The 27,493-nt window shown below is 39.6% G+C and overlaps 1 protein-coding gene across 1 annotated transcript; it reads right to left on the reverse strand.

Annotated features, from left to right (window-relative positions):
- Positions 1 to 3,078: 3,078 nt before the first annotated feature.
- On the reverse strand, positions 3,079 to 24,833 carry LOC143416700 (scavenger receptor cysteine-rich domain-containing group B protein-like). Its single transcript, XM_076882180.1, has 4 exons — positions 24,830 to 24,833; positions 21,709 to 22,023; positions 21,473 to 21,487; positions 3,079 to 3,431 (listed from the first exon to the last, which is right to left on the reverse strand). Exons 1-4 carry the CDS (start codon positions 24,831 to 24,833, stop codon positions 3,079 to 3,081), a joined length of 687 nt encoding a protein of 228 aa, XP_076738295.1.
- Between the last annotated feature and the right edge of the window lie 2,660 nt (positions 24,834 to 27,493).

The raw sequence follows: 27,493 nt of genomic DNA on the forward strand, positions 1-27,493 counted from the left end.
GGTTGAGAAATGCAGAGAGAAATGACAGAAATTATAGTTGTATGAAATTAGAGCTCCTCGCCCTTAAATGGGCTTTGTCTGAGAAGTTTAGGGGGTATCTCTTAGGCTCCAAATTCACAGTTGTGACAGATAACAACCCCCTCTGCCACCTGAACTCAGCAAAGCTGGGAGCCATCGAACAGCGCTGGGTTGCCCAGTTAGCGCCATTTGACTTTGAGGTGCAGTATCGTCCTGGTCGGTGTAACACAGCAGCCGATACCCTCTCTAGACAGCCATTAGCAGGGGAGCCCCAGCCTGCAGGAGGTGAGGAGGAGTTTGATGGATGCATATGCATCTGTAACCTAGTCATCAGAGGGACAACGCTAGGCCTGGACTTAGTAAGTGCAGGTGTAAAATGTTGTCAGGTGAGGCAGGCCCGGGTCACAGCAATTGAGCAAGACACCCATTTTACTGATTCCCAAGGGAATACACCCACTCTGCCAGGGTATTCTAAGGAAGAGTTGCGACAGTTTCAGAGCTCTGACCCTACTATCAAGTCCTTTAGGCAGTTTTGGGACAAAAAGAAGAAACCCACACACCAGCAGAGGAAAGGTTTGGCTAAGTCTGTGATTTCTCTGCTCCGGCAGTGGTCACGTATCATAGAGTTTATTGGATTGTTGTATCGGGTCATTGAGGATGGACATTTGGGGAGGTGTCAGCAGCTCCTTTTGCCAGCTTGTTTAAGAGAAGCTGTATTGGGGAGTGTGCATGATCAGATGGGGCATCAGGGGGTGGAGCGGACCCAGAATCTGTTATGACAGAGATGTTTTTGGGTTGGTATGTATGAAGAAGTGGACCAGTGGATTAAGAAATGCTACAGATGTGTGCTTACTAAGTTGCCACAGCCCAAGATTCATGCCCCTGTCAAGTCCTTTCTGGCCACTAGACCTCTTGAAGTGGTTGCAGTAGATTTTAGCGTGTTGGAGCCAGCCTCAGATGGACGGGAAAATGTGTTGGTGGTTACAGATGTTTTCACCAAGTTCACACAAGCTTTCCCCACACGCGACCAGAAAGCTGATACAACTGCTAAGATTTTGCTCAGAGAGTGGTTCATGAGGTATGGTGTACCAGAGAGGTTACATTCTGATCAGGGCAGAAATTTTGAAAGTGATGTGATTCAGGAACTGTGCAAGTTATATGGGGTTAAAAAAGCCGTACTACACCACATCATCCCCAAGGTAATGCACAATGTGAACGTTTCAATAGGACACTTCATGACCTATTGCGTACCCTCCCACCAGACAAGAAACGCCGTTGGCCTGAGTATTTGGCAGAGTTGGTCTATGCATACAATGTGACTCCCCATGCCACCACAGGTCACTCGCCGTATTACCTCATGTTTGGAGTGCACCCCCACCTTCCTGTAGATGCTTTACTAGGTCAGGAGCAGGTGCTTGATAAGAGACATGACTGGCTGGTTGTGCATCAGCAGCGCTTAAATGAAGCACATAACAGAGCAAGGCAGTACACGGAGCAGAAAGCAGCAGAAAGGCTTGAGCTGGACAAAACCCGGGTCTATTGCCCCCCTGTTGAAGTAGGTCAGTTAGTTTATCTGCAACACTGGCCCCAAGGCAGGAACAAAATTCAAGACGCCTGGAGCCCTGTGGTTTATAGGGTTGTCGAAGTCCAGGGCAGCACACATGCGATGGAGCCTGTGGAGGGTGGGCCAGTAAAATGGGTTCAGAGAGCTAACCTTAGACCTTGTATTGGCCCAATTCCTGCACCCAGGAAAAAGAAAAATAATGAATCCCCTGTGGTAGCGGGTCCTATGACAGAAGAGAAAACAGGCTGTTCAGATTCAGATCCTGAGTATGTGTTGTTCGGAGAAACCTCATACCCAATAGCAGAGCAGGGGTCTGATGAAGACAGGGAAGCAGTTCAAAGCAGTGGCATTTCAGAGTCTGTAAACACTGATGATGCTCGTGTTACTGCACCGTCTGCCTCTGAGCAGGTGTCCACACCAGAGACAGTTGCTACTGAAACCAACAGGGATATTGGGGTCATTACACCAACACCAGTGCCCCGTCGGAGTCAAAGAGCTAATGCTGGAGTGCATTCAAACCCTTAACATGTCCCTGTATCAGCATGTCATGCCATCACTTTGAGCCCGGAGATACTGTCTCAGTTGTTGACTAATATGGGTACTGCCCTCTTTAAAGAAGCAGTGCATGAGTTGAGATATACCAATTGAGTCACCGGGGACGTTGACTCTTAAGCAGGGGAGAATGTAGCCAGGTGGAAGGTTGATATTATGGGACATGCCACTGGATGGCGCTGTTTCTTTTGGGGTACCCCTGAGAGCGCAAGGGATCATGGGGATCTACAGAGACATTCACGGGAGTGCTAGCTTGCATTGGTTTTATGTGGGTGTGCAATGCCTTTTTTCGCTGCGTGATCTGTTTTAAATGCAAAGTGTGGAACAGTTAAGACACCAGGAGTTGCTGCAACCAACTTCGCCGTTCATCTCAGAGGGATCTATATTCCGCTTTCTGCTGAATTAATGCACTGAGAAGCCACTACAGTTATTTTTGCACTGCTAAGTTTGTTTTATTTATGTATGGGTTTATATCAGACACAAAATGACGCTAGACGTCCTTGAGTTCCAGATGCTGATAAAGTTGGGGAAATAACCTGCAGTAGCAGTGGGTTACCAGTGCACAAAGCTGTTACTGGATAAGAACTGTCTGTAACAATTTTATTTCTTTATTTTTACAACCTTTTTTATTTTCTTCTGAGCGCTTACTTTATCATTCAGATTAAAAGATAATCTGTGTTCTGGGCTGGTTAATTTAGCCAGGCTACATATATATTTGGTTGCACTACTATAGTATATTATAATATAACTGCAGCTACTTTTAACGACTCAAAGAGTTTCCACCGAAGACAGACATGCATGTAATTGATTTGTCACAGATTTAAAGTTAGATGCCGTTCTTGGCTATTTAACACAAACTATTTAACCTTCTGTTTGTACCTGTTTTAACTCATTTGCCTTTTACATTTTAAGTCTGTATCGTTTGATGTAAAAATAAGTTTTCTTTACAGTATTTGACATCTTGTGAATGACCAAGAATATATCTCACCTGAACAGATGACACTAGCGTCCTCAGAATGGTCACAGTTGTGGTTGCCAAATCCACTGTTGGGACAGTCAGTCAGAAAGTCTTCACTGCCTGAACAGATCACGTCATCAAGCCATATTTCTCCAGTTCCTTCACCAAAGAAAGCGTTCTGAGGAGCTTCCAGTGCCGGTCCACAGTTTAACTGTCTGCAAACCACCTCAGCAGCATTTAAGTCCCAGCGATCATCACAGACTGTTCCCCAGATGTTATTGTGATAGATTTCAACTCTGCCAGAGCACTGAGTCAATCCAGACCCGGCTAATCTGATGTCTGAAAACAAAACATAGAGACCACAGATTGTTGAGAGAACATACAGGACACATAACTGAATTATAGAAAAGGAAAATCACACTCTAAAAGCGAACGTTTCTAACAGTATGAAGTTTTTAAAAGTACAACAGTCTACCCATAATTTTGATGGCATTTTGTTTAATGTGCATATTTTGTATAGCTAACACGCCTTTATTGTTAAAGTGGTAAAACAATCTCCAGACAATCCTTATTGCATGTATCATAAATTCTGTCAAGTACAAACTGAGGATTCAGATGTGATTTAATGTTAAATCACGCGTTTTTATGAATAGAAACATCGAAACATTTACACTCATTGAGATATTAGCTTTTTCTTTAAAAAAACATGTTACAAACAGCTGTAACACAGGATTACAACTTTACATTTATTTTATTTTAAAAATATTTTAACACAGTTGAGATTTACTGCTACTATAAGACCACTTCATCAATTCATACATAAAATTACTTAATTAGAACCACTGGGAATTATTTGTCCTCTGTAACTATGTTTATATCATACAAATGATAAAATGTTAAGACTTAAAATTTCACAATGACAACTCTTAAACAATCAGGACACCCTAATTTCCTCTTGTCAACATTTAATTCTGTTAACAAACCTCCAACCACACAATTAGAAAAAAAAAGAAAGAAAACATTTGCTTCTCAGCATCCTTGATGACAAAACTAAATTTGTATGCATTTTCTAACAATTTGTTATACAAATGAAAGTGTCCTGTGTTGAAGATTTTTTTAAGGAGCCATAGATCACAAAGCAAAACTAAATAATAATGCAACACCTAAAGTTCGGTACAGGTGACACTCCCAAAACTAGTGTTTTGGAAACGGTGCTGCTACAGGACCTGCTTAGCTACAAACGTCACCCATCCCTATCAGGTAACTTTACATGATTTTTCTGTAATGTTTGGTAATTTAAACATGTCCCTACTATAACATCTATGAAAAGGAGAAGATTTACAGTAATTGTGGCTGGTGATGACTGATAAAAACTATAGTCTGACAGATTATTAATACTTGTTGCTAATCCAATTCCAGCAAAGATCCTGTGTAAAATGTAAATGAAAATGCAATTTAACAATGCCTGTAATCTTAGGTCCTTCAGGCAGCGCTTCATTAAAAGCAGGGATCATGGAAAACACTTCATGAGCTCAGAAATATTTGAACTTTGACATCTTTCTCTGTGAACAGAGTTCTCCATCCACAAATGCGAGTTAAAGCTGTATGAATCAGAGACGAATCCACACTTCAATTCAATTTAATGCAATGTGAGGGCCAAATCACACCACTCATGCGTTTTCTACATTCTATTGTAAATACAATTTGGGTGTATTAGATTTACAAATTATTTATTTGTTTTATCATAAAATTAAAAGTAATTTTATTGATATTTTTTATTTAAAAGTAACATTTTAAAAATAGCCCTAAAAACTAAGTCAGACAGAAAAAGAGTTTAATTCTGAAAACCAAAAACTTCTAAATCTGAATTATGACAGATGATTCAAAGTGGACTTAAAACACTACATGTATAAAGGCTAATTTACGCCATTGAGCCCTGCCCTCAAAAACTGACATGGATGCAATTCTGTCTGTGAACCTGGATTTAAGACATAACAGTTTTTCTGTCAAAAAACAAGGATGTAGTGTCTACTTTCACTCTCTTATTTTCCCCTGAGTTATTGGTTCTGCTATTAGCTATCATAAACAAATGTAGACCTATTGACCACAGCCGACCAACGAACATGGTGACGTTACATTCTGCACTGACAGAAGATGGCGCCGAACATGTTCTAAAAACTTCAAGTTTAAGGACTTATTTCTTAAATCCATTTACGCAGACAGTGTTACAAGGCTCCATGATGTAAATTAGCTTATAAGTGTTTCATGTGTACTTTAATTGCATGCTTAAATGCAAACCCGGAGAGAACTAAGAAAACGTGTGTGTGTGTGTGAGAGAGAGATTAACACAAAAGGAGGAGGGAAAAGTTTTCTTCTTTTCCAAGTACAGAAATTTAAATAAGCAATGCGTGGCACAAATGAGGACAGTGCTATCTATTACCTTTATAATAGCTTTTTTATATATAGCTTATATATAAAAGTGTCTCGAGCCAACTGTTGTTGGGATTTAGCACTATATGAATAAAATAGAATTGAGTCGAACTGAATCTACTTATTGTGTAGCTCAGAGGAAACAAACAGGGTTGAAATCAAACTTGAAACTTGAAGTTGTTAAATTTTTCTTGGATACTTACCAAACAGCTGTGAATGACCATCTGCAAAGTGGAACATAAAATAAATATGTTAAACCAGGGACTGGTTTGCATTAGGAAGCGTGTTTCAAAGAGAACGGAAATATGTGAAAGTTCAACTTGGATCTGTTCTCTAATCATTTATGTCTCGGCACTTTCAGAATTGCTGATGTGAACATTTTGGTGAAAGGTTCAGATTATAGTGATGTGGAATTTGTCAACACATTTTGGTTTCTTACTGACCAAACAGCAAGAGGAAACAAATCTAAACATTTAGTGAAAAAGGAGTTTTATGATTTACACCACCTGACTGTGTACACTAAGTTTAAAACATGTACTATAATGACCAGTTTCAACATTATAACAATATTATAGCTGCAGTGAACATTAGTAACCATTGAGAAAGTTTTATAAACACCAGGGACAACTTTACAGTTATGATCCAGATAATTTCACTGGCCAACAAACCTGTTATTAACCAGTTTAGTAGATATTGTTAAAGGTAAACTAAAACGTCCTCGTTATTGTTACTATTGATTAATAAAGTGTTATTGAATTCAGCACTGCCAGTCACAAGGTAGTTGCTTTCTACTGACTTTCTATTTGTCAGTATAAAAACACTATTACTTGTTTTATTTTGTCTCTTTCCTTGGCCTTTAAATCACAATGAGCTTGTACCGCTTTTATTTGTCTTATTTCCTACTCAAATCTTCTCATTTAATGCTTATTTTTCTTAATTTTTCAAATTTCAATGTTTTTTTTTAAATCATGTCTTCCTTCCTCTTTTTGTTATCTTAAATGTACTGCACCTTGGTCAATAGTTGTTTTAAATGTGCTATATAAATAAATTTGACTTTAACTTAGACTACGTAAAAGAAAATTAATGCATTGTAATAATAATGTATTTAATTCTTTGACCTGGTCAGGTGGATTTAAATGAGAGTTCCTTCTTTGATCCATTTTGACTCACATTCCCATGTTGTGTCAGCCTACAAGCAGGTTCACAAGTTTGTTTGTATCTAAAGAACACATTTTTATCTGCAATAGTCTTTAAAGAGGTGCAGTTGAACTTGTAATAAACTACACAATGAGAAAATATTAAATAAAAATAAAACTTCTTTCTCACCTTTGCATAAAAGAATAGTTACCACAGAGAAACAGGAGACAAACAGCTGGAGAGCCATTTCTAACCACACCTGATTTAATTTGACTTATTCAATTCAAATAACCACATGCCAAGCTCCACCCACTGTCATATGCTGTGGGAGTGTCGGGTCGGGTGTGGTCCAGGTTCCTGTTGTCCGTCCCCTGGGGTGGAGTTGGCCTGCTCATCACCTGCTTCCAATTTCCGGGGCTCCATCTAGAGGGTTTTTAAGCCAGCACTGCCTGCCACTCCTCGCCAGTTTGTCCTGCTACCACCCGTGGTAAACTTGGCCTCCTCTGTGCTCGGACTCTGTATGCCTGGATCGTGGGTTAATGTGTTCTCCGTCTCCTGTATTCTCCAGATTCATCACCCGTCGTACTCACCAGCAGCGCGCTGGTTCTGTTTCCGTCCCGTTCTACAGTCTGCCCGGGACCCTAGGACCACATCTTCTTCTCAGCCTGCCCTCCAGCCCATACTTCAACTTCCCTGGACACCTTGGAACCTGGACCAGCCTCCCCACACTCTCCACCATCCCTGGAACGCTCCCACGGCAACCCCTTCCCCGCCTAATAGCCGGTGTTTTCAAGTAAGCACAAGACTCTCCTCTAGTACCACTCACCTCTGCCCTTTAATTGGTTCCCATTCAGTAAAACCCTTCTCCTGTGTTTGCAGAAGTTCCCGCCCGTGTTCTCCCTGTGTTCTACGTCCATTTCTCCGCCCTCGGGCCTCCCTCAGTTCCTGCGAATGATTTCTGTTAGACCCAGTCTTGTTTAAGTTCCTTTTCCTTTCAATAAATTGTACATAGTACGAGCAATTGAGTCTGCTCTTGAGTCCACTGCATCCTTGTTTGTGACACCCACAGGCTGATGTGTGGCCTTCCCATCACAAACAATATACCAAATCAAAGAACGTATCAGTCTTTGAGGACACTGACTTTTTAAATAAAAGCTCTCCATCAGGTAAAAAGCATCAGCAGAAAATTAAATTACTGTTATTGATTACTGATGAACTAAATGACTCAAAAAGGAAAACTATGTGATTGGCTGTGCGTGGACATTGACAGTGGATATTGGAAATTGACACAGTGGCATGCGGTGAATTTTCCCAGTACACACGCAAACACAGAGCTGAAAATAACAAGTGGTGGAAGCATTTTCAAACCATCCCCTTTAGAAAAGAAACAATAAAACACTATGAAAACACCTCAGCACGCGTAAAACTATTATTGGACTAATGTGCATAAAATATTAACAGCAAACATCAGCTGAATTAAAAAAGTTGAACATTGTGTAATATGGTTAACTGTCAGTATCTATAGGATATTCAAATATAAGTGAAAAATGTAGGGGAAGTGTTGGCAGAACACAAAAACATACACCGTCTTTATATTTTTTTCTTGTTTGCAATTTGTCTCCCCGCAGCTATGTAAATATGTAAATAGTGAACACAAAAATAAGAATGGGCAAACGGCAAACGGAGAACTAAACTATACTGGGACTACTGAACCTGAACAAGAACACGAACCTGAACATGAAGGAAGACGGAAGATGGTATATGACGGCGACAGCAGGGAGAACACACGAAAGGAACATGGTAGATACACAGACGGACCAGCAACTACAAAGACAGAAGACACGACTTAAAAAAATGACACATGGAACTAGACCTATACTAAGCAGACACGACCGAAGAACAAATCCTTAAACAAGAACAAACAGACACAAAGAAATCTAATAACAATAATAATAATAGCACCCGAAAACACAACGATCATACAAAAATAAACCAAAACATCAGAACTCAAACTACTGGGTCGAACTGACCCAGAACCGTGACAAAATCACATTTTTAAACACATTCAATTTCCACCTATTACAAGGTTAATGTATAAGGGTTCATGGTTAATCACACAGTCATATCATGTGGTAAGTAAAATAATTAAAATTTACTTGCTCATTTGGAAATTAGGCCAACCCTGTCATGACTGGTGGGTGGTCCGAGCTGGATAGTGTAATGAAAAGTTCGATTCCTGCCCGGTATCCAATAAGGGTCCTGGCTTGACCCCCCCATGCTAAAAGCCGAACTCTGGAGCGGTGCGTCTACGTGTGCAGCTTGGACACAAGCATTTCACTACATGTTGTACACTGTATGACTGTGTATGTGTAACATATGTGTTAAATACTTTTGAATTTCACCCAAAACACATTTTTTTGGATTAAATATGTCATTTTGCATCTCAATCTCCTACCTGTGTGATCTGAGTCTGTGTGCGTTCGTGTGTGTGTGTGCGCTGCGTGGTGACGTAGGCGCGTGCATGTGTGCCCCGGTCACAGCTCCTTTCAGCATGGCCGGAGGTAAGTCACTGCCACGTTGCTCTCAGCTAATTAAAGTTTGTTCAGATCCCAAGCTGCCATGTGAATACAGCCGAACCGCCGCGTTTTTGTTTGTCATTAAGAGACTCATTCGGGATAAGTTTTGTGGAGGGCGGAGTTCACTAATATACACTTATAATGAGTTTTAGCCGAGAACGCAGCTGAAATGCTAGCATGCTAAGTTAGCCTGATCGCTAGAGGCTTGTGAGTGTACTCGCGGCACTCTTTTTTTCCTTCGTCAGGAGAGGTGTACTGGCAGTCGCGTGACACACAGAACAGACACATACCGTATTTTCACGACCATAAGGCGCACTTAAAAGTCTTAGATTTTCTTCAAAAAGTGCGGCGCGCCCTATAGCGCGGTGCGCCCTATGTGTTGTAAGGAGGACGTAGTAGAGAACACCATGACAACGTTAAAGGGTGAAGTGTGGGCGTTGATCGTATATACCGGGACAATCGCACATACCTGTATAAAAGAACAGGTATGTGCATTATGCAGGACATCGTTGTTTTAACAACCCTGAAAATGGCAAAGAGACACGCTTACGAAGCACAGTTTAAACTGAAGGCCATCAGCTACGCGGAGGAACATGGAAATCGAGCAGCGGCGAGAGAATTTAAGATTAACGAATCGATGGTTCGCAAATGGAGGAAGCTGGAAAACAAGCTCTGGCAGGTCAAGAAAACGCAGCTGAGTTTCCGCGGACATAAGGCGAGGTGGCCCGAGTTGGAGGAAAGACTCGAGCGGTGGATCATCGAGCAAAGAGCGAGCGGGAGAAGCGTTTCGACGGTCACCATTCGGCTAAAAGCAGTTTCACTAGCTGAAGAGATGAACATTGAACATTTCCAAGGAGGTCCGTCTTGGTGCTTTCGTTTTATGAAACGGTGCCATTTTTCCATCCGGACCAGGACTACGGTAGGACCAGGACTACGGTAGCTGGACTACGAAAAGCGGGCCATCTTCTGCTCCTACTGCAGCAAACACATCGGCGACAAAAACATCCAGCCCAGCCACATCACAAACATGGACGAGGTCCCGCTCACTTTTGACATCCCGGTGAGTCACACTGTGGAGAAGAAGGGGACCAGCACGGTAGCGATACGCACAACGGGGTATGAAAAGTCTTCTTTTACTGTTGTGCTTGGCTGCCATGCTAATGGACAGAAACTGCCGCCTATGGTGATTTTTAAGCGAAAGACTTTGCCTAAAGAGAAGTTTCCAGCAGGAATCATCATTAAGGCAAATGAAAAGGGCTGGATGGATGAGGAAATGATGAAAGAGTGGCTGAGGGAGGTGTATGTAAGGAGACCAGGTGGTTTTTTCCACGCATCACCATCGCTGTTGATCTGTGACTCTATGCGTGCCCATCTCACAGCCGATGTGAAAAAACTTGTGAAGCAAATGAACTGTGAGCTTGCTGTCATTCCGGGAGGCCTGACAAAGGAACTCCAACCGCTGGACATCGGTGTGAACCGCCCGTTCAAAGTAAGGCTGCGAGCGGCCTGGGAGCGATGGATGACCGGTGGAGACCACAGTTTCACTAAGAGTGGAAGGCAGCGCCGGGCGAGTTACGCCACAATTTGCCAATGGATTGTAGATGCTTGGGCTAACATGTCTGCTGGCACTGTTGTTCGAGCTTTCGCAAAAGCCGGCATCGTTTCCGAGGAGCCGCACGGCACGGAAAGCGACTCTGACGGTGAAGACAGTGAACCTGGCATGTTTGATGGAGATTTAGCGCAGCTGTTCAATTCAGACACAGAGGATGAGGACTTCGATGGGTTTGATTGATGATAAAAATGTGAGTACCAAACTTTGTTTTGCTCCTGCTTTATTTTTAAATACGCACACTTGTATGCTTGTGTGTTGTTGATGATGACGATTATTGGTAATAAAAATGTGAGTAAGGTACCGAACTCAGGTTTGCTCCCGCTTTATTTTTAAATACGCATACGGTACTTGTATGCGCCCTATGGTCCAGTGCGCCTTATGTGTGTGTTAAATACAGTAATGGCACACATAACTGAGACTGCGCCTTTTAGCACAGTGCGCCTTATGGTCGTGAAAATACGGTATTTCTGTGTTGCAGATGTGCAGTAAAGAGCCAAAGACCCAGCATGTAACAGAGGCCACACATAATAGAGGACACACTCTTGACCTACTGATCTCCAAAGGCCTGAGCATTTCAAAGGTTACTGTGTCTGATGTGGGCCTGTCTGATCATTACTGTGTTTTCTTTGAAAGTAAAATCTCAGCCCACACAAATATATCAACAACAGTGATCACAAAACGGTGTATAACTGAACACAGTAGTGCAATTTTTAACCAGGTCTTCCCATTAACACCTGACCTGTCCAGAGGGTCAGTCAATGAGCTCGTCAATAGCTTCAATGCTAACATGTTAAATGTAATGGACACTATTGCTCCCATTAAGGTGAAGGTTATCTCTGGAAGGAAAAAGTCTCCATGGAGAAACTCCACACTGGTGAAAAATGAAAAAAGAGAGTGTAGGAAAGCTGAGCGCAGATGGAGAAAAACAAACCTCCAGGTTCATTATGACATTTATAAAGAGAAACTTCACAATTATAATTTACAACTGAGGAGTGCAAGGAGGTCCTACTTCTCTGACATCATCACTAAAAACAGCCATAATGCTCGGGTCTTATTTTCTACGGTTGACAGGCTAACAAACCCTCCTGTGCCAGTGGCAGCTGAACTTCATTCGACCATGGCCTGCAATGACTTTGCCAAATTCTTCACAGAAAAAATCCAAAAAATTAGACAAGCAATTGGTACATCAACAGCAGATCCAGGATATGTACTGTGTCCACCAAAAAACTGTTTAAACACCATCAAACAGTTTCACCCTATTAACAGCAAAGACCTGGAGGACATCTTAGGTCAACTGAACTCCTCCTCCTGCTGTTTAGATGTCCTGCCAACAAGTTTTTTCAAAAAGGTCTCAAAGACTTTAGAGTCAGACCTGTTACAGATCGTCAACTTTTCTTTATTATCAGGTGTGTTTCCAGAATCACTAAAAACTGCTGTAATCAAACCTATACTGAAAAAGGACAATCTTGACAAGACACAAATGAACAACTACAGGCCGATCTCAAATCTCCCATTTTTAAGTAAGATCATTGAAAAAGCAGTTTCTCAACAGCTCAATTACTTCTTAAAACAGAATAATTGCTACGATGCCTTCCAGTCAGGTTTTAGACAGAACCACAGCACTGAAACCGCTCTGACCAAAGTGTTTAATGACATATGTCTGAATACAGACAGTGGAAAAATGTCAGTCTTAGTTTTACTGGATCTCAGTGCAGCATTTGATACAGGTGACCACAACATATTACTCAAACGACTAGAGAACTGGACAGGTCTTTCAGGAACTGTACTAAACTGGTTCAAAACATATTTAGAAAACAGGAAATACTTTGTATCAATAGGTAACTTCACATCTGAGCAGACAAGTATCACATGTGGAGTTCCCCAAGGTTCCATCTTGGGACCCCTTCTGTTTAACATTTACATGCTCCCACTGGCACAGATTATAAACAACAACAAAATAAACTATCACAGCTATGCAGATGACACACAAATATATATCACAATGTCACCAGGAGACCAAGGCCCTGTGCAGGCTCTTGGTAAATGCATTGAGGAAATCAATGACTGGTTGTGCCACAATTTTCTCCAGCTAAACAAAAACAAAACTGAGGTAATAGTCTTTGGCGCCAAAGAAAAACGATTACAGGTCACCAGAGAACTTCAATCTATACACCTAAAAACCACAAACCAGGCGAGAAATTTGGGTGTAGTGATGGATGCAGACCTAAACTTAGAAAAACACATTAAGACAATAACAAAGTCAGCTTACTATCACCTCAAGAATATTTCAAGGATAAAAGATCTGATGTCTCAACAGGACCTGGAAAAACTAGTCCATGCATTCATCTTTAGTAGGCTTGATTACTGTAACAGCATCTTTACAGGTCTACCTAAAAAATCAATCAGACAACTACAGCTCATTCAGAACTCTGCTGCTCGAGTCCTCACTAAGACCAAAAAAGTGGACCACATCAGTCCAGCTCTGAGGTCTTTACACTGGCTGCCTGTCCGTCAGAGGATAGACTTTAAAGTCCTGATGCTGGTCTATAAAGCTGTGAATGGTTTAGGACCAAAATACATCAATGACCTCCTGACCCAGTATGAACCTTCCAGATCCCTCAGGTCATCTGGATCCGGTCTTTTATCAGTTCCCAGAGTCAGAACCAGACACGGAGAAGCTGCATTCAGCTTTTATGCTCCTTATATCTGGAACAAACTCCCAGAAAGCCTCAGATCAGCTGAAACACTCAGTTTATTTAAATCCAGGTTGAAGACTCACCTGTTCTCAGCTGCATTTGAATAAAGCACCAAATCCACACTTTTAAGCTTAAATTTCAAAACTTACATTTAACTACTGATTTTATCTACTGTTCTGATTTTATCTGTTTTGATTTTATATACTGTTTTGTTTGTTTGTTTGTTTGTTTGTTAATTAGTTAGTTAGTTTATTTGCTTGTTTTAATCAATTTTAAATCATGCTTTTTATTTGTTTTTGTTTCTAATGTCTCTGTAAAGCACTTTGAATCACCTTGTTGTTGAATTGTGCTATACAAATAAACTTGCCTTGCTTTGCCTTGCCTTACTGTCTCCTGCCTCTTACTTTCATGCCAGAACACAACGCATTGACGGGCGTAACACATGAACGGGTTACATATGTGCTTGTTGCTGTTCAGTTTGAATTCTTGTTTATCATTAGCCTCTCCTTTTGTTTAATATATAGATTTGATTGTGATGTATTCTGTAGTATCAGTTCTTATTATACTTTGTTACTAGTTACCAGTTGTGTTTATAGAGTTTAATTAGCATTAACAGAGCTCCCCCCATCTCATCCTTCTGTCTTCCCCTCTGCTAAGTTCACTTATGTCCTGTCTGTCTCTTTTTCAGTGCGGTTGTTATTCATTCCCCGATTTACATGGGTAGACATTTGTTTCCTGTCTTTTGCATTTCATTTTACTTCTCCTTCTATCCCATTGTTGTTGTCTCCATGATTACTGTTTTTTGTATGAATAATGACGTCTTTCCCTCAGTCCTTGCCTTAGTATCCTGTTTATTTTCCTGTCTCGTCCTCTTTGCGTTCTTCAGGCTCTTTTGGGTAATTTCCATCCGTTCATACACTTTGTTATTTTGCTTTTAGTAACTTGGCAACAGTCAAAAGCCTCTACATTTTCCACACAGTCTTTAATCCCTGCATATAGTGACAAATCGAGATAGGGCTGCTCAATTAATCGAATTTTAATCACGATTACGATCTGGGCTTTCAACGATCATTAAAAATGACTGAGCCGATTATTAGCCCCTCCCTCATTTATCCGCGACACCTTAAAGGCCGGTCCGTGAAAATATTGTCGGGCATAAACCGGTCCGTGGCGCAAAAAAGGTTGGAGACCGCTGATTAAGACTGCCATTGGTTGAAAAGAGAGGTTAAAAAAACTTCAGTGGTGTTGCACACTATTTTATATTATTTTTTAAAGTCATTATTCAATACATTGTTATTGTTAACCCTTTAAAGCCGGTCAGAGCAGCACGCTCCGTTTTGTGTAACTATTTTTACATCCCTGTAGAACCTGAACCGTGTAAGCTAGCGCAATATTTTTTTTTTTTTTGCATATGAAACCGGAGGAGTTGTACTTACATCTTATGCCATCAGCTTGTCCTCAGTCACGGTTTCCTTCCACATATAGCTTTGCAAAAATTGCATAAAAAGCGCTTGCAGGAACAAAAACATAATATTCCAGAAACATGCTTTGCCGATCCGATCAGCTGTTCATAACACTTCCCACAATGAAACAGACTCAGCGCGAACTATGCATGTCCGCCATTTCCTGGCTGAAACCGGAGGTGACGTCATTTTTGCGGAAAATTTAGTTTTTTACTTGTAGGTCTTAAAAACCTCTACTGGTCATGTTTGACTTTTCTGAATAGTTTCTGTGATGCTTAGAACTCTAATTGCACTGCTGGAAATATTTTATTTTGATGCACCGGCTGTTTTCTTTGCAAATTTGCATCATAGGATTGTTTTTTGTTTTTCCTGCAGTATATAAAAATTGGTGTATCTCCAAAATAAAACTATGAAGACACTCAAAATAAATTTCCTGTTGTTGTAAACTATTTTTCCAACTTTTTTGTATTTAAAGTTTTGAGGGATAAACCTCTTAAATTTCTCCAAGTAGAAATATATGTAAAAAAACAAAAACGATTTTAAATTTTTTTTTGTAGTTTATTGCACTTTTTTGCAATTAATGTAGTTACTATGTATGCATTAAGTCCATAGTATTAAAATGTGGGCTATAACAGTTGCATAGCAACTTGAAATGCTCCCACAAATGGCACTACAACATGTAAAAAAATAATATAAGCTCTGGTGGACTTGGTTCTATAGTAGGTCTTAAAGGGTTAAATAAATATCGTCAAATAATCGTGATCTCAATTTCAGTGAAAATAATCGTGATTATCATTTTTGCCATAATCGAGCAGCCCTAAATCGAGATATTCCTCAGAGGTGTATTTGTAAGCATATATCATGTACTTCATTATTTTTACACCCCTACTAGCAATAAAGTACCTTATAAAGTGGCTGATGTGTGTGTATAACTAAATATCAAATATGAGTTTTGCTGAATGCTTGTCTGGAAGTTTTTAACAGCTGCTTTTTAGTAAAAAACAAAACAAACAACGACCCTTAAGTTAAGCTAATAATGCTTAGAATTAATTCTTTTGTATTCCAGTTTATTTCACTCTCCCCCTGAACTGTCTTGCAAGTATACACCTCACTGGACTCATCATAACTGAGCATCGAGTTGTGTTAAACAAACACATCTCCTTGTTCTTAAAGAGTCCTTACCTTTAGCAACCATCATCCTTCAGTGCTGAGTTACGTCCTCTAACAGTTTGCATATTTTTTTCCTTTGTCTTTTACTCTCAACAGCAACATCCTGATTTAATTTCCCAATGCAAATCTCTGTGCTGTTCTGTGCAATGCAATTCTTAAGATTCTGCTACTTCTCAGTGTCAAGCTGACCCTACTGAATGAAAGACTTCATATTGTCTTACTCTGTCTCCATATAATCCTTCACATATAAAACCTGTTGCTGTACCAGTTTTGTTTTATGACACAATATTCTCACATATATAACTTGTTTATATAAATACCAATAACAAAAACATACAGACTGCTGTCATACAGAAATACAGAGCTGTGTTTCATGGTGAAGGTGAATGTTTTACTCTGGAAATTACAATAAAGGAGATGAAAGAAGATGCCGCAGACGTGTGAACTTAGTTGTATAATGCAGTGAAGACGAGTCGGTGTCACAATGAGACTGGGCCATGTGAAATCACCATCATGTTTGACAGAGGGGAGCCGGGGGAAGGCAGCTGCATTCATATACAAGTTTCGACATGACTTGGAAGACCACGGAGTGTGTACTTCATAGAGCTCAGTGAAATTAAATATAAAAATAACCCATTTAAAATCCTGTCTCTCTTTTTTCCCGTAAGACAAAAAAATGCCCCCTTCCCTGCAACTGCTATAAAACCCCCCCGATGTAGTAGTATTTTCTTTTTATTTATTTTTTGCCAAGAATCAAGTATTTATTCTCAGTGTCTCGGTGATCTCTTATTTCTGCTGGTCACCTGTGCCTCAGTATTATTCCACAACTTAGACACTCACATTACTCACACTCTCATGAAACATACATATAGGGACTTGGGGGTGGGGACACTAAATGGCATCCAGGGGACGAAATGTTTATTCAGCCTCACCTCTGATGCTGATGCCCACCTCTTAATTTTAAATCCATATAGACACTGAGGGTTTTCAGGAGGGGCCGTGCTGACACCTGCTGTTATCTGGGCTGTTGGCACCATGTTGGCACCTGGGAGTATAAAGTATGTATGGGGGAGTGTCAGTGTGTCTACTGCATTCATTTCTGTCTGCCAACAGACCCAGGGTCCAGTTCTGTCTGCTGAACTGGGCCCCCTGGGTCTGTTGGCTTCATGTCCTGGGGGGCAGGGCTTTGGCTTCCCACACTAGATGCTTACATGGAGAAACCTTATGAATAAAAGCGTGCTCACACGGACAGGTATACAAACAGGTACACACAAACACGATCACTATCACTCACTATCTTGTATTATTAGTACCTAGTGCTATTCAGTAATGTTTATTATTTATTATTTACTGTTATTAATTCATATTTTGGTTGTTGCCTTGGTTTCTCTGCTGTGTTGTTTTCAGCAGTTGTTGAAGCTGATTTTCATTGTTTCTCCTCTCTCACACCATTATCCCCATCAATAGCAAAACACACTTATTTTAGTAGCATGGCACTCTTGTAGAAAAAAGTGTTACATTTTGCTTCATGCTCTGAACGGTAGCACCACCTGGTGGCCAAATATAAAAACTCAAACTTTAAGGTGAGTAGTCAAAACTAAAATCTTGCTATTAAATGTGGGATCAAAAATGTCATTTTTAAGGATTTTCATTTGGGCCTTTTTTGGCCTTTTGGTCATTTTAGGATAAAATGTGGCGGCTTTTCTGTAGCTTAGCCCTTTGAAGCTAATTTGTGAAATTGAGACAAAAATTCTATTTAAAAAAAAAAAAACATTATCTGGCAAATATGAACTCCATTCATTCAGCACAGCCAAAATTCCATGAACATAAAAAATGGCATGACATGGAAATTTGTGCCACTCTGGAAGAGTGCCCTGCTGACCACCACTATAGCAGTCACAATCCCTACATTTTAAGTCCCTACGCTCACCTCCACATTCCTATCTTTCCTTTTTAACATACCTTCCCTCACTCTCTTTATCTTTGGCCAACAGTAGAGGGTTTCCATCAGCACCCTTGTGGGTAACTGGAGATGGTCTCTGTCAACCCTGGTCTTAACTGATCCAGTGTAAAAGTGTCCGTGATTATGATCCGCATATTTGATTTGTCCAAGATTTTACAGTGAATGCTATTCTTAAAACTTCTCTGCCTTGTGGCCAGTGGCCATGGCGGGATTTTCTATGTGAAAAACAGTGTTGAGTGAGATTGTACTTTTTGGTTAGGCTATTCTTTATGAACAGAGCTACTGAAGCTCTGAGATTACACACAGAAAGGCTAAGACAGACACAGTGAGTATCAGACAAAGGGCGACCAAGTAGAATAAATGGTTGCTCCATGGCCCTCCGCCGGGCAGCAGGAATGGACACAGGCCCCGGCCGGGTACAAGCCGCTCCCACCCGAGGAGTGGGGATGGGGATAAGGGATGAGCCAGGGATCAAACCACTAACCTTCCGATAAGTAGGTGACCAGGGGTCCGTTCTTCGTACCTCGCTAAGTAAGTTAGCTGGATTTGATTGTTGACGATTTCGCGTGATCTTGGATCGTTCGGTTCTCCGAAGCTCATCCGGGACTTGCTGTCATAGCAACAGATCCGTAAGCGTAAACCTGCTCGGGAGCAGGTTTACTTTATGTAAACAGGATTAGATCGCGGCCACTCGGTATGTCCGCTTCATTTATACGAAAGCAACAGCGATATTTTACCACTGTTTCACCATAAATAAATAACATCAATGTAACTAAAGATAATGCAGCACTTGATCCTTTTATTGATTCCATACAGATACATACAGGTCATTTCCTAAAAAAAGGGAAATGTACTATTAACATTCTATTTCATGTATTTGATTATTTCAGATGTCATTCATATTTTAGAGTAGTAATTGTAAATTACTTCGTGTAATCAAGATGAGAGACCACGGCTATAAAAGGGAAGGTGGATTTGGGAAGTCTGTCGCAGCCATGTCCTGTCCGTTTACTCAAGCAACCCATTGCGGAAGGTGCAAGATTGATAAGGAGAGTCCTCAGAATTCAGCGTATATTGCGGGACAGACAGGATCCTTTAGCTCAGCGCGACAGTGTGCTCATAGAGAGATATCGATTTTCCCGTGAGAGTATTATTTACTTAACCAACTTGTTGACGAGGGGGTGCAGGACCACCACCTGTCTTTTTGTGCTCTGCCCTTTTCTTGGTTGCTGTTATGAACAAACAAACAGATTATTTCAGGGTCTCTTTCCAAGAGACGAAAAGCAATATAAGTGATAAATATTACCATTCTGTAGAATATTCTTATATTTCACTTTTACTTGTTCCCATGTTCTAGTGGGTCCTGTCGTGGCTCTAATGTGAAAGAGGATATAATGTAATATAATATAATAAATTTACCCTACCGCCTACTGGTGTTGGCCAGAGGGGCCGATGGCGCGATATGGCAGCCTGGCTTCTGTCAGTCTGCCCCAGGGCAGCTGTGGCTACAACCGTAGCTGCTTCCACCAGTGTGTGAATGTGAGAGTGAATGAATAGTGGCATTGTAAAGCGCTTTGGGTGCCTTGAAAAGCGCTATATAGATCCAATCCATTATTATTATTATTATTAAATTACTTACGAGTTTAATTTGTCAGCAACTTTCTGCCAGCCCTCTCTCCTTCCTTTTGCAGCCTTTGCAGTGTTCCCTTGCGTTTTAATTAAACTCTGAAACTCCTGAAATACCTCAATCAAGAGTTCTTGCTCTGCTGCCGAAAAATACTGAGCGCGCTCCTTCGACATTTTCGCCGACCAATCACAGGGTTGCCGATCAATGTTTCTACTATCGATGCGTAGCCCCTGTTAAGCCACCCAGTGATCTCACATTACTTCATCCAGCTATACTAATCGTCAACAACAGGTGTGTTCGGGGAACCGGAATTTGATCTTGGATGTAGTAAGCGAGGTACGAAGAACGGACCCCAGAGGGTGGCGTAGTTTGTGTCCTGTGTTATTGATGTTATGTGAGTTCCTGGTGGAGGCTGACCATTGGTGGAGGACTGGGAGATGCCGGCTATAAATGAGGACCCTTCTGAACCGGCACGCCCCCTGCCTACTTCCTGTTCCCAACATACTTCCTGTTCCCAACGAACTGTGCATGTGGCTGCGTATGAATCTGTATGAGTATGAATTCTGGAATGAGAAGCTTTTGCTTCTGACTGGATATTGTAAATCTGTGGCAGTTTTTGGTTCGTCTTCCTTGAGAGCAGGGAGTGTGGGGGCATTTTCCTTTTTTTAAATTTTCCTTGTGTCGCACACCGATTTCCCCTGGGCTGGGGTGTAACAAATGTAACATGCTTTTTTTCCACTAATAAAGAGAAAAATATTCAAAGCTTTAATTAATATACAGGTTTGAACTGAAATGGGTCCTAGTAAAACATACAGATACATTTTATTTGATAGTTTTTCAGTCAATTCTCAAATAAAGTGGTTTGACTTTCAATTCTGACTTTGTGACAGACAGAGAAAAATTATTTACGGACAAGGAAGGTCAAGGAAGATATATTTCCATATGTTTTGTTTTTCATGATGCAAACCAAATGGAAATATAACTTCCTTACATTGAAAATCACTTTCCTTTACCTCAATTCAAAGCAGATGTTAAATTTCATATTGACTGTAATATTTCTCTGAAGACACCAACTGAGCTTGTGTCCTTTGGAAAATCATCACAGAAATAAGTCATCAAATGAGAGAGATTATGTTTGTTTAACAACTAAATGTACCACAACAAAAAACAAGTAAACATGCAGATATCATGTGAAAAGTAAAGATTAAATGAATCACATCAGTATTACAGGCTGTAAGCTGCCTTCATCCATCTATTGAAACAAACAGTGTGAACTATGGAGTATACATCTCTTGTTTTTTGATATCTTTCTTTTCTGGAAGTTTCCACCAGCTCACTTTTAGGTCACCAGTCGTACCTCCCAGCTCATTTTTGATCTGCACAACAGAAAAGAGAATTTAATTATTACACCACAAATTATAGACTGTTATTGTTACATTTTAAATGAAATTTGACATGAAAGAGACACAAAAACCGCTAATAAAGCAGTTTTTCTGGGATCGTTCATTACCCAAGACTGTTTTAAAAACATCTGGAAGGTTTTTTCCTTAAAAAACAAGTATAGACACTTTACTAAGATTTCTTAACATAAGTTACCGAATTCATGATGGACTCCATCACAGCTGGGTCTTTCATGTCCACGGAGGAGTCGACAGCAGCCAGATTCACTTTCACCAAGAACTTCTTTGAACTTGCTATTTTCTCACTGGGTGTCACACCTTCTGAGATGACATCTGCCCACGGAGCTGGTAAGATTATAAATTCCTTCTTAATTTCAGTTGTCAGTTCTCTCATTCTCAGACAGATAACACTTAACCTTCTTTTTGTACCAGTTTAACTGATTCATCTTTTGCATTTGAAGACTGTAAGAGTAGTTGTAAATAAATGCTTCATTTACAGTGTTTGACATCTTGTGGATGACCAAAAAATATATATATCTCACCTGAACAGATGACACTAGCGTCTTTAGAATGGTCACAATCATGTACTCCAAATCCACTGCGTTGACACTCAGTTAGAAAGCTTTCATTTCCTGAACAGGTCACTTCATCAAGCCATATTTCTCCAGTTCCTGCACCAAAGTGAGCGTTCTGAGGAGCTTCTAGTGCTGTCCAACAGTTAAACTGTCTGCAAACCACCTGAGCATCATTTAAGTCCCAGCTATTACCACAGACTGTTCCCCAGATGTTATTGTGATAGATTTCTACTCTGCCAGAGCACGTTGTCAATCCAGAGCCAACTAATCTGATGGGGAAACCTGAGAGCAAAATAGAGAAGGTAAAAGGTTCAGTGCACAAATGGCAATATTTGATAGGAATTTGAAATACTATTGTAGAACTTGTACCTGGGTAGACAATTACAACTACTGTTGATTTTTGATCACATGCTTTTTTATGTATTAATTTACATAAAAAAACAAACAAACATGTATATTAGGCAGACCTTTGCAGCTAAAATGTTATTTTTATATAACAATAATGGATTTACTTTTTCAAAAACCTCCAAAAAATCCTAATGTACTATTCTGATAATGTTAGATGGTTTAAAATACAAACTGATTGATCAGATATGATTTTACATGAAATCCGGAGTAATTAATGCACATAAAACTTGAAAGGGTGCCCTTATTAAGATAATAGGTTTAATATTTTTTAAATGTCATAATACTGCTGTAATACAGCATTACTACATCTCAGTTTAAAATAATTTTTTTAATAGTAGCATTTCAAAATTTCAAAATGTAAATGATCTACTGGCACCGTGAGACCATTTCATCACTTCATGAAAACTGTTATTTATTTTAAACTACAGGGAAATGTTAGTCCTCTTACACTGTGGTTCAGTAACAAAGGTATACAATGATGAGATTGAGTTTTTCAATGACAGCTCTTAAATAATTAGGACACACTTACTTCTTGATGTCAACATTTAATTCTGTTAACGAACAGATCACAACAGAAAACAACGGCCCCTTTATCAACATTTTTGATGAGAAAACTCAAAATTATGTGAAGATTCCTACAATTTGTTATACAAATGAAAGTGAAGTGGGAGGATGGCAACCTGCCATTTCTCTGTGCTTAACACAACCAGGCCCTCTCCTACCTTCGCTGTGCACTCATGCACCTTATAGAACAAATTTTAGAAGAAGTGGCGAAAATGTGGCACAGAAAGCTAACGGAGAAAAGAAAAAAGAAACTCATAAATAGATACAAATTAATCAACATGTTAGCTGTCAGAAATGATGCTGCTGCACCATCAACAGCAGCAAACAGTCACAGGAGGCTGCTGTTAGCACCAGCTGTGGAGTAGTGCAGGAGGAGGGACAGCAGCCCAAACAAGAGAGTAAAGAAGAGACAGAAGAAAGTGTGCGTGTGGTTTTATTTGTTTTTGAGTGATCACAATGGGCTGCCTGGACCAAAAATGCCAGGACCAATTTTTTGTTCCAGTCCAGCCCTGCTGTAAACACTGCATCAAAAAGAAAAAGAAAAAAAAGGTTTTGTTTACAGTATCTGACATCTTGTTGATGACCAAAAATATTTCTCACCTGAACAGATGACACCAGCATCCTGATCGTGTGCACAGTTGTTTGTTCCCCATCCACTGTGCTGACACTCAGTTAGTGAACTTTCATTTCCTGAACAGGTCACATTATCCAGCCATATCTGTCCACTTCCTGCACCAAAGTAAGCCATCCGAGGAGCTTCTAGTGCCGGTCCACAGTTTAACTCTCTGCAAACCACCTCAGCATCATTTAAGTCCCAGCCATCACCACAGACTGTTCCCCAGATGTTATTGTGATAGATTTCAACTCTACCAGAGCATCGAGTCGATCCAGACCCGGCTAATCTGGTGGCTGAAAACAAAACACAGAGAAGCTACGTTGTGCATACAACATACATGATTTGTAATCTTCATCACTAGTTGCCCACATATAGCAGAATTCTAAAAACTTACAATGTAAAAGAAATCAGAAAATTTCAAGGTAAAATAATAACAACAAAACAGGAAAAAATTATGAAAATGAACCATCCATCCATTCGCTTCCACTTGTCCTTTTCAGGGTCGCGGGGGGCGCTGGAGCCTATCCCAGCTGTCATAGGGCGAGAGGCGGGGTACACCCTGGACAGGTCGCCAGTCTGTCGCAGGGCCAACACACAGGGACAGACAACCATTCACACTCACATTCATTCACACCTAGTGACAATTTTGGATTATCCAATCAACCTATCCCCACAAGCTGCATGTCTTTGGACGGTGGGAGGAAGCCAATTGGTAAAAAATAAAGAATTTTCAAAAACTAAAATACTTTGTGCAGCTTTAAATTGCATGACATCTTTGGCATGTTTTACATTAAATATAAGAAATTTACATGTAAAAAAAATCTGAACTTAGCTCAAAGACATCAATTTAGTGCTGCAATACAATTAATCAGGCTTGAACTGCAGAATATTGTCACTTTGGCTTAATTTTGTAATAGCATGTGAAGAACCTTGAAAGTTTAATAAATATTTAATGTCAAATAATAAAGCAACCATAAGTGAAACTAGTGACTAGATTTATAATTTTAACAGTCTACTGTTGATTTTTGATCACATAAAGTGTAAATAGACATTTTTTGTGTAGATTTACATACTAATTGCTGTTAAAATGTCATTCTCACATATGAAACTAATTGATTTACCTTTTCAAAAATCTCCAGACAGGTCTTATTGAATGTATCATGAATGATCAAATGTCATTTCAGGTGAAATCCTGTATGTTTGATTACTATAAACCGTGAAACATGTGCACTTATTAAGATATTAGGTTGGTGTGTTTTAAAATGTCTTAATGCTGCTGTAATACAGCATAACTACATTACAATGTGCAGTATTTTCATGTAAAACATAGCCAAACATTATTTAAGGCCACACAAAAGAAAGAAAGTACAAACTTTTTAACATCCAACAATTAAACCAAGCTTAGAGAAAAATGTGAACTACAGTGAACACAGCAAGTCCTCGTGGTGCTTGAAACACCTTGGGAAGACCGGTCTTCCCAAGGCAGAATGAAACACTTACCCATCACATGGAAAGGTGGCAGAAGACCTTTCTACTGATGAGACGGTACAAGCAGGCAGTTCAGGTTGGACAGGTACTCAAACTAAGATTAAACTATTTACCTTCTGTTTGTACCTGTTTAACTAGTTAACCCTCCGCATTTGAAGACTGTACGAGTAGTTTTTACAATGACTAAAAATATATCTCACCTGAACAGATGACACCAGCATCCTCAGAATGGTTACATCTATGTACTCCAAATCCACTGTTTGAACACTGAGCTAGAGAACTTTCATTTCCTGAACAGGTCACATTATCAAGCCATATCTGTCCACTTCCTGCACCAAAGTAAGCCATCCGAGGAGCTTCTAGTGCCGGTCCACAGTTTAACTGTCTGCAAACCACCTGAGCATCTTTTAGGTCCCAGCCATCATCACAGACTGTTCCCCAGGTGTTATTGTGATAGACTTCAACTCTGCCAGAGCATCGAGTCGATCCAGATCCGGCCAGTATGATGTCTGAAAACAAAACACAGAGACCACAGATTGTTGAGAGAACATACAGGACTTGTAATGTTGATCACTAGTTAAACACATGAAGCAGAATTATAGAAAGGAAAAGGAAACAATAGATTTCTAAAACAAATTTGAAACATTAGCAATATCCTACTAGCTGGAAAAAGTGACCTAATTTGTAAAAAAAAAATCATAGAAATTAAAAATAAAATATTATTTTTTGTTGCCTTGAATTGGCATGAGATCTTGGGGATTTGGGGGATATTTCATGTTAAATAAAAGAAATACCATAGCGTATTAAAATGTCATTAGCAGCTTTTAATTTTTACCCATGTAAAATCTCTGTGTATCTCTATGTGTTTACTATGTGTACTATTTTTACTGTTTTACAAATTTGAAAACCTTGCACATTTAATCAATATTTGAGACAAATGAGAGAAACAAAAGTCAAAATACAATTGTAGCTGAGTTTTTAAATTGCTACAACCTACTGATAATTTAGATTTTTTTTTATGTGCACATTTTATGTGTACATTTACATAAGTCTTTTATATTAATAGATCTTTACATTTTAAATCAGCGGTCCCCAACCCCTGGGCCATGGACTGGCACCGGTTCATGAGTTGTTTGGTACTGGGCCGCAAGAGTTGAGGCTCGGGTGTGAAATTCATCGTTTTCAGGGTTTTTATTGGCTTTTAGCGTCATTTTTTTTCCGTTTTTTTTTTTTAGTTAACTTGCTTTCCCTGGGTCTTTTCCCATGCGTTATGAAAAAATCTTCTTTTTTTAGTACCGGTCCAGGTTTTATTTTGTTGTATTTATCCTCAACATCTCAAAGGATGGTCCATGAAAATATTGTCTGACATAAACTGGTCCGTGGCGCAAAAAAGGTTTGGGACTGCTGTTTTGATGTCAACACTTAAAATTCTCCAGAAAATCCTTATTGCACAAACAATTTCATGTTAAATCATGTGTATTGAATGAATATAAACTACATTATAATGATATTATAAGAGTGTTTATATTATATTGTAATGTTTATATTATAAATATCAACACTCATCGAGATACTTGCTTTAAAAAAACATCACAAACAGCTGTTATGCAGAATTACTACATTATATTTACAATTTTCCTTTAAAATATTTTAATGCAGTTTTTAAAGAAATTCCTTTCTTTAAAGCATCTTTGATGACTTTATAATTGTATGCAGTTTCTAACTATTTGTTATGGAAATGAAAGTGTTCTGTGTCAAACGTTTTTAAGGAAACACAGAACCAAAACAGAATGAAAATAAAGAGGGGGAAGAGGAGAAACATTGAGTCCTACAAGATGAACCCTATTGGGCTACTCATTTTAATAATAACCTCAGAAACAGATTCAATGACGGTTGCATATGAGCCTAAAGTGGTGTAGTACGAGCTGTGCTTTTAGCTCCACACCATGCAGATCGATTGCCCCTCCTGAGACCCAGTAATTCATTTTTGTGCACTATAGTACACATTTAGTTTTTGCTTGTACCTCTCATACTCTACTTGCCACTCTTCTAAGTCCTGATGTTTCTTAGAGAGGACAACAGTACCTTTAAAATGATATCACATGTGTGGGGGTGTGGCCTTGCCAATTGTCTTTTTCCCACCTTTTCAAAATGGCTGTCATGCCCACAAGCACATTTTATGGAAGAAAGAAAGGTAAGCATGATATTTACATTTAAAATGTTTTTTAAAATCAGATTTTGATTCATTTTCAAAAATACACATCTAGTAAATAATTTGAGGGTTTTTTAAGAATTAAGCTTATTTAGTTTCACAGAGGAAATGACTAATTTATTAATGTGTACTTTAGTGCACGTTGGGACTTTGTACTTATATTTATTTCACTTTTTCCTAGTAGACAACTCTTTGACAAAGGCAGAGAGAATTCTTAACACAATCATTGAGGGAGATTCAAACATAGATTTTTCAGAAGATGAGAGTCATGTGAGCCAGATAGGAGAGGGTGAGAACCCAGGAGGAGCCACACAAAGATTATCAAGATGCAGTGGCATATGTAATAGAGAAAGACACAGGGCCACCTGAAATCTGTCATCCTATCTGGTCCAAAACCAACATGTAGGAGAATCTGGAATTTTTGATTTTGAGTTAAAAATAAAATATGGGTAAAATGCAGAAAT

This window comes from Maylandia zebra, linkage group LG3 (genome assembly GCF_041146795.1).
Source record: "Maylandia zebra isolate NMK-2024a linkage group LG3, Mzebra_GT3a, whole genome shotgun sequence".
NCBI lineage: Eukaryota > Metazoa > Chordata > Actinopteri > Cichliformes > Cichlidae > Maylandia > Maylandia zebra.